Source organism: Mus musculus, chromosome 7, assembly GCF_000001635.26.
Source record: "Mus musculus strain C57BL/6J chromosome 7, GRCm38.p6 C57BL/6J".
NCBI lineage: Eukaryota > Metazoa > Chordata > Mammalia > Rodentia > Muridae > Mus > Mus musculus.
Window position 1 is genome coordinate 104,049,408 of NC_000073.6, and position 16,233 is coordinate 104,065,640.

General features: G+C 38.8%; 2 protein-coding genes across 2 annotated transcripts; both read right to left on the reverse strand.

Moving 5' to 3' along the window:
* On the reverse strand, positions 1-945 carry Olfr642 (olfactory receptor 642). The gene has a single exon (NM_146329.1). It carries the CDS (start codon positions 943-945, stop codon positions 1-3), a length of 945 nt encoding a protein of 314 aa, NP_666441.1.
* An 8,303-nt stretch (positions 946-9,248) lies between these two features.
* Positions 9,249-10,193, reverse strand: Olfr643 (olfactory receptor 643). Its single transcript, NM_147077.1, has one exon. It carries the CDS (start codon positions 10,191-10,193, stop codon positions 9,249-9,251), a length of 945 nt encoding a protein of 314 aa, NP_667288.1.
* Positions 10,194-16,233: the final 6,040 nt, after the last annotated feature.

Here is a 16,233-nt window from a genome sequence, read left to right on the forward strand (position 1 = left end):
TCAGAACTTGGTACCCAGTAACATCTTGTGCAGTCTCCTACGAATCTCCTTTGTCTTGATGGAATAGATAATAGGATTGAGCATTGGAGGCACAAAGAGATAGACCAGGGATGTGAACTTGTGCACATACTCTGGCGCATGTTTTACAAATCTATGGACCATTGACACACTAATCATGGGTACATAGAAGATGAGCACAGCAGAGATATGTGATACACATGTGTTGAGTGTCTTAAGCCTTTCTTCCCTGGAGGCAATGGCCAGCACAGAGCGCAGAATGAGCACATAGGAGAGGAGGATGAGCACTGAGTCTACACCAAAAGCAGAGATGACAATGAACAGCCCATACATGCTGTTGATGGTGGTATCTCCACAGGGCAAGCGTATCAGGTCTGGGTGTAAGCAGTAGGAATGGGTCAGAACATTGGCCTTACAGAAGGGTAGCCTCTTCAGTAGGAAAGGAAGTGGGAAGACCATGCAGAAACTGCGGATGATGATGGACATACCCATGTGGGCCACACGGGCATCAGTAAGCACTGAGGAATAATGCAAAGGGTTACAGATAGCCACGTACCGGTCAAAACTCATAGCCAGTAGAATCCCAGACTCTGTCCAGGAAAAAAAGTGTATGAAGAACATCTGGGCCAGGCAAGCATCGAAGGCAGTCTCTGGGATATGAAAACACATAGAAGCAAGCACCGTTGGCAATGTAGAAAAAGACACTCCCAGGTCGTTGACAGACAGAAGGGACAAGAAGTAGTACATAGGATGGTGCAAACTCTGTTCCTCCTTTATGATGAAGAGAATCAGGGCATTGCCTACTATGGAGATAACATACAGCAGCAGCAGGAGGGCAGCCAGCCAGTGCTCCAGACTCTGCATCTCTGGGAAGCCCGTCAGCATGAAGCTTAAGGTGCTTGAGGTGTTACTGTACAAGGTTCTCATGAGGGTTGCTGAGGAGCTGTGAGGGAGATGCACCAGAGTGGAGTGAGAAAGGGCCATGGAAAAAGTGAAGAGTGGGTCCAGCAAGAGTCTCAAGATAGGAGGAAGATGATGCTTAAATTCTTACACCAAATGCCATGGAACGATCCAGAAAGAACTGAATAAACCCTTTCCCTCTCCTGACCTTTTTTTTTAAACATTGCCCTTTATTCTTGTGCCATCTTATTTGTACAAGTTTACATCTGTATAATCTGGCCTTTCTTCCCTCCTATTTTTAGACATAATCATAAAGTAAGTGTTCAATGCTCTAAGTTTTTTTTTTTTTTTTTTTTTTGAGATAGGTTTTCTCTGTGTAGCCTGGCTGTCCTGGAACTCACTCTGTAGACCACGCTGGCCTCGATCTCAGAAATCGGCCTGCCTCTGCCCACCAAGTGCTGGTATTAAAGGCATGCATCACCACTGCCCGGGAAGTCCATTCTTAATATGTTGAAGCTGATTTACTCTCTCCTATGAACATTATGACACCACTTGACTAGATTCCAAGCTGTCTCTCTTCTTTTTCTTGAACTCAAATATCATCCCAATATCTCACTTCCTCTTTGTTGTTTGAGCTCCTCGCTTACTCACCACAGTTCAAGAACCTCAGTCTCTGCCACTCTTAGCTGCTTTTGATTTTGTTTCTTGTATGTTCATATGTTTCCTTGTTTCAAATATTCTCAAAATGAACTGTATGCTACATTAATTTGAGGGGATTAAAACTGCTATTCACACACATAGCCATTGCTTCTGAAAGTCTGTAAGAAGGACATAGGAATCCATTAGTAATAAGTAATGTATTCTCAGAAGTAAAGAATTCTCAGTCTGGCTATTTTTTTAATATGACTATCTTTCATACATATATTTTCTTGCATACAGTATAATTCACTGTTCCTTATAGAAAAATAAAATTTATGCTTATAAACACAGATATGTACATATACAAGCATACATACATACATACATACATACATACATACATACATACATACATTTACTGCATTTACTTTATTTGTTCATCTACTGATACAACTCTAACATAATTCCAGAGTTTGGCTCTTGCCTTACTGTTTTTATCACAGGTAAACACAGTGACAGACATGTGGTTCTTTGATTAGCATCTTTCTCCCTTAGTAAACTATGAGCTCCAATCAGTGTCTGCATTTCCCTTTATTTTTAAATTATATCATATTTGCACTTATTTATTTAGTGGAATAATGTGTACCATGGCACATGTGAAAATGTTAAGACAGTTTGTAGAAGTTATTTCTCTCCACCCACCATGTGGGTTCCAGGAACCAAGGTCAGGCTATTAAGTTTGGTGGCAGCTGCCTTTGCCAGCTAATCTGTTCCCCATTTCCATTCTGATTTTCTACTTAATGCCTAAACGGGTAAAGTGGTATACAAATCCTTGAACTAGGACTCTGATATTACTAGTTCTAGTTTTAAACTTTTACACGATGCTATTAAATCGGTAAACAACTTTAATAACAAATACTAACACCTAAATTTTAACTGTAAAAACCTTGACATGAGCAAATTAATCTGAACCCACATACATTCACAAGCACCAACTGTAAATTTAACTTTTTAATAAACTATTTTCACATTTAAAGAATATGGAAGCCGGGCGTGGCGGCACATGCCTTTAATCCCAGCACATGGGAGGCAGAGGCAGGCGAATTTCTGAGTTCGAGGCCAGCCTGGTCTACAGAGTGAGTTCCAGGCCAGCCAGGGCTATACAGAGAAACTCTGTCTCGAAAAAAAACAAAACAAAACAAAACAAAAACAACAACAACAACAAAAAAACAAAGAATATGGAAATACAGAATAAAGTGCTTAATGTGAAGGTTTCCAGTGCAGTTACATGCTGAAGGAATGACAAATAGGAAAGTAGCAATGAAAGAGGCTTCCTAGAGCATAAGAACACCTGGCTTGGTCTCCAAACTGCTTTCCTAATTCCAAACAAACACACACAGGAAACGGCTGCCTATCTGAGGCTTTATACCAGGACCTGAAAATGGAGGACCAGGTCAACACCATGGGATTGCAACTACATAGGACTGGAGGCTGATTGATAGGTTTTCCTAAATCTTTGAGCCCTAGTCATCTCAGGATACAAGAGTTAGAAAAAGGGTTCCCATGGATTCCTGTGAGAAAAGAGCTAAGGTCCCTGTTTACCTTCTCAGGGTGGATTTGGTAGCTGTGAGAAAAGAGTAGCCAAGGTACTTGCCCAGAAAAACACCAAGCACACTACATCCTCAGAATGCAGGTTTGCTTTTCATACTGTGCAAGTCTGTGTCCATTCCTGCTCTGGATCTATGATGCTGCCCATTAAGCGTCCCCTGAGACTCATAAGAACCTCCAAGGAGATGGCTCCAGCAGAAGTGTGAAAACTCTTGAGTAATTGAGCTCCCCTGTGCTCTGTCATTTCTCTCATTTAAGATATCAGTGAAGTTGAGAGTCAAAGCTGGGGTTGTCCTAGAGTGATCTGTAAGTTCAGATCTTCATTTCCTAGAACTGAGCCTCAGAAACAGCTTATTCTGTAAACCAGCATCAGAGCTGGACAGATTCTCAGACCTGTGGATTCCCACTGATTCCCAGAAGAGCTTGTTCCACCAACCCTCCCATGACTCAAAAAGATTTTAAGAAACCATTAACACAACCAGTAAAATCTTAGTTATATGGTGTCAGCAAACAGGGTAACCATCTTGGGTTGTGTGGAAAGTCACCTTATTAACTGTTAAAGGTCTTTCAAGACAGGAATCTGCATGGCAGTTTATGGTCATGTAGCCAGACCTATATTCAAAGTCAGCTTCATTAGGCTGGAGAGATGGCTTGGCAGGTACAAGTACTGACTGCTCTTGAAAATGATCCAGGTTATCAGGTGTCAGACCCACACGCATCACTAACTCAAGTTATGTGAGAGCAAATGGTGTCTTCTTGCCTCCATGAGTACCAGTTACACAAGTGATGTGCATGCATATGAGTAGGGCCAACATTCATTAAAACTTACATATTTTTAAGATTTATTTTATATTTGATTCCACATTTGCTGTCTTCAGGCTCACCAGAAGGTGTCAGATTCCATTACAGATGTCTGTGTGTGACTATGTGGTTGCTGGGAATTGAACTCAGGACCTCTGGACGAGCAGTAAGTGCTCTTAAAGGCTGAGCCACTCCCCCAGCCCCTGAAAATCACATCGTTAAAATCCAGCCATCAAGTTTATTTATTTCTTTTGGTTTTTAGAATCCATATATGTTCTAAGAAATGCTTGCTGAAAGGAGCCTGATATGGCTGTCTCCTGAGGGGCCCTGACAGAGCCTTACAAATACAAAGTCAGATGCTCACAGCCAAGCATTGCACTGAGTGAGGGGTTCCCAATGGAGGAGTTAGAGAAAGAACTTAAGAAGCTGAAGGAGTTTGTAACCCCATAGAAAGGACAATAATATCAACCAACAACCCCCACCCCCAGAGCTTCCAGGGACAAACTACCAACCAATGAGTATATATGGTCCCAGCTGTATATATAGGAGAGGAAGGCCTGTCAGGCATCAATGGGAGGAGAGGTCCTTGGTCCTATGAAGGCTCTATAGATGCCCCAGTGTAGGAGAATCGAGGGTGGGGAGGCCGGAGTTGATGGGTGGGTGGAGGAACACCCTCATAGAAGCAGGGCAAGGGAGAATGGGACAGAGGGTTTCCAGGAGAAAAGGAAACCAGGAAAGGGGATAACTCTTGAAATGTAAATTAATTTAAATAAATAATGAAGAAAGAGTTCATATAAGTAAAATGGAGGACAAATGCCTATAGATATGAGCACATGTGATCCAACAACACATAGCAAGAGCTTGTGAAACTCTTGAAAAAAACTTACTGAAAAGTAAAATTATCATGTTTTCTCTTCTTGTGAATGTTTTATATAGATATATAAAATAAAATGTGTATATAAGGCATGAAACTAAAAGTAAGTCTTAAAGAATGAAGGAGATTAACCCAGGAGAGTGGAAAGAAAAGGGAGAAAGGAATATCTTCAAAATACACTTATAACATACTTTTATACAAATATCCTTATGATATTTGTATATATGTGTATGTATATATGTGTATGTATATATGTGTATGTATATATATGTGTGTGTATACATATACACACAATGAATATGTACCAATAAAAAGCACAAATGAGAAGGTGTGCTGTTTTACTTACTGAATTGAACTGGTGCACTAGAAATCACATTTTTTTCCTATAACATTAAATAATATTACAAAGTACATTGTGTCAAAGGAATAAAACCACCAGAACTCAAAACCATAATTGTCAACTAGAAAGTAAAGCAGTCTGAACAGTGTCTTTCAAATGTCATCATCGGAAGTACACTAGTTTGTTTGTTTGTTTTTCCACTACCAAATGGAAATAGGGAAACCACAAAAAAATGACCTGTGCACCCCTTTATCTCCTATTTAAAATCAAAGAGGAAACAATTGTCAGTTCAACATCACTTAGACAAGTGAGTAACATCAAACTGTGTTCACAGAGATCCAAACACAAACTGGTGACTCACATCCACGAGGCTGCCTGATGGTCCTCAGGAAACCTCTCATAATCCCTAGGACTTGTGTTCAGCATCTATGCTGCTTTACCCACAATACAATGAAAATAGAACTAGCTTGCATAACTCATAACTGTCAACTGATGAAGTCATGATGAAATTCACACACACACACACACACACACACACACACTGGAATTCAATGTGGTTGTGTGTAACTTGGATTAACTATATATACCTACAAAGCAAAAAGGGACCATTGGAGGAGGGGGAAGATCTCTAGGAAGATGAGGAAAAGGATGTTAAGGAGATGCTAGGAAATGGGAGAAAACTTAACTGAGGACAAATAATAGGGTAATCAACATATGAGAAAGGGAGAAATAACAAATAATACAAAAGGTGTTTGAAAATCCATAGAGAACCATTATTTTATATGATTACTTTAAAATACATACATAACATACATACATACATACATACATACATACATACATACATACAATACACATATACACTGTTAATACAGTTATCCCCTCACAGTGGCATAGTATATCCCCCCCAAAAGGTTATAGACTACTTAACAAAAAAACTGTCAGGAATAAAAGCTTCCCACCAAGTTGTTGGTCAAGGTAGAATCCAAGATACCACCACCATCACGACCCCCAAACACACACACACACACACACACATACACACACACACACACACACACACACACACACACACACACACACACATATACACATACTGTTACTATTGTTCTTGGTTGCCTTCCAGAACATCAAAGTAAGATTCTATTGCTAAAATCATTCATACTTCAGTCACAGGAGTTGGAGACAACTAGCTGGTAGTGATCTGGAAATGTTCTGACTGAAGTCTCACTCTTGTACTGTACTCTGAAGGCACTATGCAAGCTGCCAAGGGAGAAAAGTTACCATCAGTGGTACCCACCTCTAAAGCTTGAGAACTGCAACCATGACAAGACCTGCAAAATATCTCTAATAATACAATAGTGACACTTGAGTCTTTGGTGCAACCAACCGTCTTTGCCTGGTCAGCTGCCTGGTACTGCCAACCAAGTTATGAACCTATGGCTGGAAAGATCATGGGCCCTCCAGGGAAAAACCCTAGTGCTACTACATAACAAACATGACAGAGTTTCCAGCTGCCCTCTTATACCCATCAGTAAGTGCAGCTCTCATTTGTCATCAAAGAAGCTTCATTTTGAGGTGGATGGAGATTATTAGCAGAGAGACACACACAGCTGGACAAAATGCAGAGAGTACGTGATTGAGGGATCCCAGGCCCAACGGAGACATTTATGATACAACTGTTACACCTAAGACTCAGGGAAACATCATGGAGGTAAAGGAGAGGAAAGATTGTGAGGGCCTCAACAAGGACAGTGGCTGAAGAATACTGTCTCCAGCTGGACAGATGTTCCCAAGAAGTCTCAACAAAGTAGCTGCCTGAAAAGAAAATGACTATAATGAGCCAGTATGGATAGAAGAATATTTCACAAGAATTTACCTCTAGATGGTTGCTGAGGGCAGGAGAACCGATATTTGTTTGTGTATTTCTTTTCTTCTGTTTTCAGGGATGAGACACTAATCCCATACAGACAGTCACATAAGAGTAACAGTATTTAGATTCATTAGAATGTGTGTGTGTGTGTGTGTGTGTGTGTGTGTGTGTGTGTGTGTGTGTGTGTGTGTGTTACAGAAGAAGTCATGAAATCAAAAAAGACTCATTGGAAGGACATGGGCGGTATGGTACAAATACCGTGTTTCCATGTGTAAAATCCTCGAATTATAAATGAATACCTGTTTTTTAAAAAAATGCATGGAGTTGAAAGCAAAATTGGGAGAGTTGAATGGATCTGGGAGAGAAAATTGGGGAAATTGGTAGATTAATATGACCAAAATGAATTGTATGCATATATTAAATTCTCAAAGAATTAATGAAATGTTTTTTTAAATTATGCACCTTATGATATTGATAGGTTTTAGTATAATAGGATGTTTCTGATGACAATAAATTTAGTATCAGTCCCCTTAGAAGCAAAGAACTTCTTCCATAGCTGTCTCTTGTGAGGCCATGCCAGTACCTGGCAAATACAGAAGTGGATGCTCACAGTCAGCTATTGGATGGAACACAGGGCCCCCAGTATAGGAGCTAGAGAAAGTACCCAAGGAGCTGAAGGCTTCTGCAACCCTATAGGTGGAACAACAATATGAACTAACTAGTACCCCCAAAACTTGTGCCTCTACCTGAATATAGCAAAAGATGGCCTAGTCGGACATCATTGGGAAGAGAGGCCCCTTGGTTTAGCAAACTTTATATGCCCCAGAACAGGAGAATGCCAGGGCCAAGAAGTGGGAGTGAGTGGTTAGTGGAGCAGAGTTGGGGGAGGGCATAGGGGACTTTTGGGATAGTGTTTGAAATGTAAATGAAGGAAATATCTAATAAAATTTTTTTAAAACAAAAGAAAACTAGAGTAGAAAATGAGAGATTTGAAGATTGAGAGGAAGTCATCCAATCATCATTCACAGGGAAATTAAAAGAGATTAATGATCAACAAGAACGTAGATGAAGTAATTAGTTAGGGAAACTGGATCTGATTCTGAGGGAGTTACTCCTTTAAAGCTACTGCTAATTACACATGTATTTTAAAATTTTACTCATTACTATGAGAAATTTCTACAAACAGGGTGCATTTTAATGATATGATAAATGTAGACCAAGCTACTAAGGCAGCTGAAGCAGGAGAATCAACCTGAGAAATGTAGCAAGGCAGGCATGTATCTCAACATAAAAGACATACACTTCACCACACACACACACATACACACAATACTGTATCTCCACATGGCAAGACATAAAATATTTTAGTTTCATTTTAAATTGGGGTGCATTTTCTAGAGATGGATCTAGTCTGTAAGTTTATTTAAAAAATCAATATTGAGTGTTCCTCTTTTCAGTGCCCATTGATTAAGTTCTTTAAAACAATCATTTTAATAGCACATTATTTTATCATATCCTAAATTGAATCACCCTATATATTACATGTACTTTGTAACACAAACTTTCCTATAATTTTAATTCTTTTATTCACATTCTGAACATATAATTATATACAATTTAAATATATAATATATTAGTTAAATATTAAAATTTAACTAAATTTCAATATTAGTAAAAATGAGCTTTATAGTATAACTCACATAAAATAATATTTATCTCTTCTAACAGGCCAGATGGAAATCATACTATATGAAAGAGTTATGCACAATTCTAGTGAATATGTTTGTGTGTGAGAGACAAAGATTTGAGATAATATCTCTTGACCAAACTCTGTCAGAGAAACAATATAATTCCCATTAATAATAGTTCCATGTTAAGAAATCAAAGGTGATGTAATATTTTAATAAAGAAAATAAGGGAACACCATATACTTTTCATTTTAAAAAGAAGGGAATGAAACATGGTTTTTTAAATAAATAACGATGTGAACTGTTTTGCCTTGCCAGAGCTTACTTCTGTGAATCCTAGCCATGCTGCTGCTAACATATGGCATCTGATATCAAGAAACCTAATAGAAATGTCAATTCAGAAAAAAAAAAGTTTTTAAAATCCCAGGCGAAAAAGCGGCATCAAAAGACAACTTCGTGCAGTCAGGAAAACATCCTCTGAACCAAGACTGTAGAATATTATCCAGCTCAAATCTTGGTCCCCAGCAGGATTTTGTGGAGCCTTCGACGAATCTCCTTAGTTTTGATGGAATAAATAACAGGGTTGAGCATTGGAGGCACAAACAGATAAACAAGTGAGAGCAGGGTGTGCACATACCTTGGGGCATGCCTCCCATAGCGAGCAGCCATGGACACACCTACCATGGGGACATAGAAAATGAGCACAGCACACAGGTGTGACACACACGTGTTCAGTGTCTTCAGCCTTTCTTCCCGGGAGGCAATAGCTAGCACAGAGCGAAGTATGAGAACATAAGAGAGGAGAATGAGTGCAGAATCCAGCCCAAAGGTAGATATGACTATGAACAAGCCAAATATATTATTAATGGTAATATCCCCACAGGGCAGGCGAATCATGTCTGGATGCAGACAGTAGGCATGGGAAAGCACATTAGCCTTGCAGAAGGGCAACCTCTTCAGAAGGAAAGGTAATGGGAAAATCATGCAGAAACTTCGAAAGAAAACACATACACCCATCCACATCACACGGGCATCAGTGAGCACTGTGGAATAGTGCAGTGGGTTACAGATTGCTACATAGCGATCAAAGCTCATGGCCAAGAGAATCCCAGACTCCATGAAAGAGAAAAGATGGATAAAGAACATTTGGGACATACAAGAATTAAAACTGATCTCTCTTAAGAGGAAGCAAAACACACCCAAGACTGTGGTCAGTGTAGAGAAAGATACACCCAGGTCATTGAGTGACAGCAGAGACAGGAAATAGTACATGGGTTGGTGAAGACTCTCTTCCTCCTTGATGATGAACAGGATCAGGGCATTGCCCACTATAGAAACAGTGTAGAGGACACCAAGAAGCAGGAACAACCAGTGCTGGGAGGTCTCCATTCCTGGCAGTCCTGTCAAGATGAAGGGAGGCAACCCAGAGCTGTTGTGGGCTTCACCTCCCATTCTGGAACTTCTTCTTAGATGCTCAGACCTCTGTCCTATAAAGAAAACAAATTCACATATTCATGCAAGGCCTGAGTCCAATATTATTTTCTTTTTTATACCTATGTAGCCCTTCATTTTAGAGAAGTTTGGTTCCAATAGTACTCAACATTGCTTCTCATTGCACAAAGATTTCTGAAAAGTCTGAGCTGTGGCACTGGAATTACCTGGAAATAAACACACACATACACCTTTCTCGCCTGTGTCTATTGTTTTATCTTACCTTTAAGGCTGTGAACTCAGTTTGTCAATATTTTGGAACTAGTCTTTTCTATTACCAACATAAAATTCAATAAATCTTCAATTATTACAGCCTCTTTGATACAAATTACTTACTCATCAGACCACAGTCTTTTCTTCTATCTACAATGCAATGGAACTGAACCTCTACACTCTAAACTCCTTAGATATATAGACCAGTTGCCCATAGCTTCTATTCATTCATCCAGATGGGAGATAAGCAGGCATAAAGATAGATATCCAAGCTAGATGTGGTAGTTCATAGCTGTCATGGTCATTTAGAGGCTGAGACTGGGAGACTGAAAGTACTGGGAATTATTAAAACTTCTGGCAAGACCCTATCTTTAAAACTATTCATCCATAGTGAAAACCACTCAGGCAGTCACTGACTATACTTGCACTTTCTCCATCCCTTTCTATCTCTTTCTCAAATTTCTACTCATTCAGCTAATGACCACTCTACTCCCAGAACATTAGGATTTAATGAATGTAAATTCTTTGCAAATTTGTTCATAATCAACTTTAATTAATTCCTGAAATCTATGGAATTAATAGTCACTTCTCAAAGCAGCAATATTGCTTTCATATAAAGTTCTCTTTTTTAATGACCTCATCATTACACCCAAGGCTAAGACTCAATCACAATGTCTGCACACCTTTTTCATTGTTAACTATGTTAACACTAGATAAAATTACTGACCCAAATTGCTTCTTTCAGCACTGCCCTTTGTATCATTCCAACTGCAACCTATGTCTCAGACTCAAGATACCACATTACTTGTCCATGATAGCTACCCTTTCAAATCTCAGTGAGAAGAAAAACTCATTTTATAGATTTTTTTTTCTGATCAGAGGGTGCCATCTTCTGTGACACATGGCAGATTATTATAAGCAGTGCTAGCTCTATTATAAGCAGTGCTAGCTCCCGTCCCCTCAGACTCTCCTTTATGAATACTTCTCTGCTAATGCTTCTATTCTTCTTTTGCTAACCTCTAGAATTTTCTTAGAAAAAATGGGGAGTGGATATTGTAGTCACAGAGACTACATTCATAATACGGTCTCATGGTATATGCTTTCCAAGAAAGTAATGTCTGACGAAGAAAGCAGATGATGTTTTCTTGGACCAAGGACAACAGACAGAAAGCAGAGACCAAAGATGATAAAGAAAGCATGCAAAAAAGAAAAAGAAAAGTGGAAAGACAGGGGGCAGAGGAATAATAAAGAAAAGGGAGAGGAGAGGAGAGGAGAGGAGAGGAGAGGAGAGGAGAGGAGAGGAGAGGAGAGGAGAGGAGAGGAGAGGAGAGGAGAGGAGAGGAGAGGAGAGGAGAGGAGAGGAGAGGAGAGGAGAGGAGAGGAGAGGAAAGCATAGGCTCTCCTTCCAATTGAAATGTTTTACTGCTGAGATTTCAAAGCTAATGGCAGAATCTTAGCACTTGATTTTGGAACACTGAATGTTTCAGGTCACCTACTTGACTTTCACAAGAGTTCCCAGAGTGGAGAGACAAAGAGCATTATTCTGGAGCATATCCTGCACGTATCCCTCTGATGCTTCCTTCAGCTCTGTCCTGAGAACAATATGATTGTATCTGGAAAGTCCCTTAGGTTATTACCAGCTCCAGTGCTCGTGGACTTCTGGGAATACAGAGCATCAGCATCATGTACACCTCCTGGAAATAGCATTTTATCTCTCATGGGGTTATTAGAGTGGAAATGATCAGAACTTGAAGGGACTTGTTGAAAAGATTGTATCTCATACCTAATTCACAGAGGTGAGAGAAAAGTATGATCCTCAAATTTATACAGCTTGATAGTGGGTGATTGTTTAGATATACCTCTTCAAGGTACTTGATAGCCATTCCAGTATACATGTGTATCTGCATGCGGCCACAAAAGTACTGAATTCTATAACAGAACATGTAAATGTTGAAATAAATTTCAACAGTTAATTTGGTCATGATATATGCAAGTCACACCTGATGATCATCAGTGAACCTGTCTGAACAATAGAAAGAAGCACTAGTTCACACTGCTGGTCACACACAGATCATGAATGCAAGGCCTGTCATATCATCTGTTCTGGCAAGAAAGTACTGAGTGCATTGCTCTCTGTTCTTCTCAAATGGCTATGAAATTCCTGTTAGAGAGACAGCAAGGACATGAGAGATTCAGGAAGATAAAAACATTACAAGAACTTTCATTTTCCACTATGTTCATAGCAGCCTTATTTATAATAGCCAGAAGCTGAAAAAAAACCAGATGTCCCTCAACAGAGGAATGGATACAGAAAATGTGGTACATTTACATGATGGAGTACTACTCAGCTATTAAAAACAATGAATTTATGAAATTCTTGTGCAAATGGATGGATCTGGAAGATATCATACTGAGTTAGGTAACCCAATCACAAAAGAACACACTTGATATGCACTCACTGATAACTGGATATTAGCCCAAAAACTTAGAATACTGCAGCTGCAATTTGCAAAACACAAGAAAATCAAGAAGGAAGACCAACATGTGGATAATTCATTCCTCCTTAGAATAGGGAACTAGAATACCCATGGAAGGAGTTACAGAGACAAAGTTTGGAGCTAAGACGAAAGGATGGACCATCCAGAGACATTCCCACCCAGCGTCCATCCCATAATCAGCCTCCAAACACAGACATTGTTGCACATGCCAGCAAGATTTTGCTGACATGACCTTGATATAGATGTCTCTTGTGAGACTATTCCAGTGCCTGGCCAATACATAAGTGGATGGTCACAGTCATCTATTCGATGGAACACAGGGCCCCTATTGGAGGAGCTAGAGAAAGTATCCAAGGAGCTGAGGGGGTCTGCAGCCCTATAGCTGGAACAAAAATATGAACTAACCAGTACCCCCAGAGCTCATGTCTCTAGCTGCATATATAGCACAAGATGGCCTAGTTAGCCATCAGTGGAAAGAGAGGCCCATTAGTCGTGCAAACTTTATATGCCCTAGTACAGGGGAATGCCAGGGACAAGAAGTGGGAGTGGGTGGTTAGGGGAGCAGGGAGTGAGGGAGGGTATAGGGGACTTTCAGAATAACATTTGAAATGTAAATGAAGAAAATAACTAATAAAAAAAATTTTTTTAAAGAACTTTCATTTCTGAATGTACTCTACCCACTGATTGAGAAGCAAATTCACCTCCATAAACTGCATTCTTCTCCTACAAATATGTAATGACAAGTATCATCCAGTAACAGGAGTGACTCCAAAACAAGTACATGGAGATCATTCTCTCTTTCTTAAATTTTTTATTATTTAGATGCATTTTATACATCAAACATATTAATTATATTGAGCATTTTGAGAATCAAATAATACATAAAAAACATGTTCAACGCTTATATTAATATCCTTTTATAAGCTACAAATACACTTAATGAATATTTAATACTATTCATAACTGAGGATCCTATATCTGATGTTGAATACTAAATTGTTTCAAAACATACAAAATATTCTTTGGGAATTAAGCATAGTAAAAATGTATAAAATATTAAAAATGAATCATTGAGAAATACATTCAAAAGCCCTTATATAATACCTCCTAACATAGTGAGAGAGTATTTAAAACACATTACATATCTTTGTACATTGTCTAACAATCAGTTTACTTAAAAAAGATTATCAGTGTTTTTAGAGGGCAAATTATTTTATCAGTAAGTATATTTTAAATTTTTCAAAATAACAAAAACTCTTTGAAGTTAAACATTAAAAATGCTAATTTTAAGCACAGTGAGAAAAGTTATCAATGATATTTCCATGATGTTTGTAGACCATGATTGTAATATTTTCAACTGTTAATATTCAACAAACAGAATAATTATTTTAAGATATATTTTGTTGTTATGTCTCCCTTTTCATTTATGATTTTATTAATTTGGATACTTTCTCTGTACTCTCTGGTCAGTCTAGCTAAGGGTTTATCTATCTTCTTGTCCTATAACTCCTAAAGAAATAGAAGCAGCATATGTATCAAAAGATGGCCTAGTCGGCCATCACTGCAAAGAGAGGCCCATTGGACTTGCAAACTTTATATGCCCCAGTACAGGGGAACGCCAGGGCCAAAAAGGGGGAGTGGGTGGGTAGGGGATTGGGGGGGTGGGTATGGGGGACCTTTGGGATAGCATTGAAAATGTAAATGAGGAAAATACCTAATAAAAAAATTAAAAGGAAAAAAAAAAAAGAAATAGAAGCAGCCATTAAAAGTCTCCCGACCAAAAGAAGCCCAGGACCAGATGGGTTTAGTGCAGAATTCTATCAGACCTTCAAAGAAGACCTAATACCAATACTCTTCAAACTATTCCACAAAATAGAAACAGAAGGAACAGTACCCAGTTTGATCTTTGAAGCCACAGTTATGATGATACCAAAACCACACAAAGACCCAACAAAGAGAGATTTCTTAAACCCAACACCAATGGAGCTAAGAATGGCTCTCTGTCCTGTTTCTGTGTCTCTCTCTTTGTCTCTCTGTCTCTCACTCTCTTCAACCTACTCTCTTCTTTCACTTGATGAGTGTGTGTGCATATAGATGTGTGTATGTATGTACCGATATACATGGTAAACGTAGTATTTTATATTTTTACCTTTATTCATGGCATTTTTCACAAGAATTTTTGCTCATAAAGTGGTTTATGTATGGTTCAACAAGATTATATTTTGCATAGCTTTCTAACCTTCTATGTCATTTACAAAAATATAAACCATGACACAAACCATTTGTTTTTCAATATTTGTAGAAAAGTAATTAAAATAAACCTGTAATAAAGTATTTTAAATGTAAGTTGTGTTGTAACTGGCAACTTTTGACTTCTTTCTGAATTGCCAATTAACTCTTAGTAAGTCTACATTTTATTATTTTCCTACCACTATCAATTTAACTAGCAGTTCTTTAATTCATAAGAACTCATAAAGTACCATGCTATAATATTGGCCTGCAAAATGGGATATGTGCCCAGTGATGCAAATGACTGTGTAGTAACAATGATTATGGAGTAACAAAGTGCTGAGATCTGCTCCAAAAGAGGGGATTTCATGATTGATACTATAGTCCTGATCAAAGGCTCAAGTTAGGGATGTTATAGTCCCTAAAATAAAACCTCTTGTTATTATTTTGCTCTATTCTCTTCAAGTTTAATTGTCTTCTAAATTTTGTCTCTATGCACATAGACTTAGGCTGCTGTCAAATAAGTCAGAAAACCTATTTACATCAATCAGCATTCAACAGAGAGCACTGGAGGTCAAAATGCTAAGAAGAAAAAACTGAGTACTAAGCCCTAAAAGCAACATTTTTATTAAGCACACAAGCAACAAGACTCAGCAAGCATCATGGAAAAGAAGATGGAGTGTAAGAGGCAAAGGACAAGGAGGAGTGCTGTGAAATGCTGCCTTCTGGTCATGACATGGAAATTACACTCACACATATGCATAGCAGCTATGGTATGTGCAAAAGGCAGCAAGATCAAGCCAGCCAAAATTCCTGCACCAAAGGGGAAAGTGATCTTCAGTCCCCACAACCACTTTGGACATTACTGGCCTGTGATGACTCTTGGGACTGGTAAAATCATTCTTTTTGAGGAAGTCACCACTGATAAGTTTTCCATGCTCCAGTGGATGGCCCATATCCATGCACATATGAGAAGCACTGATTGGATTTACAGGGGTATCCAAAAGGGAAAAAGAAACATAAAATTGGAAAAGGAATATGTTGAGGGGGACTCAGGCAGA

Bases quoted from the DNA above. Each gene is read 5' to 3' on its own strand.
- Olfr642 (NM_146329.1), bottom strand. From the start codon at position 945: ATGAGAACCTTGTACAGTAACACCTCAAGCACCTTAAGCTTCATGCTG.
- Olfr643 (NM_147077.1), bottom strand. From the start codon at position 10,193: ATGGGAGGTGAAGCCCACAACAGCTCTGGGTTGCCTCCCTTCATCTTG.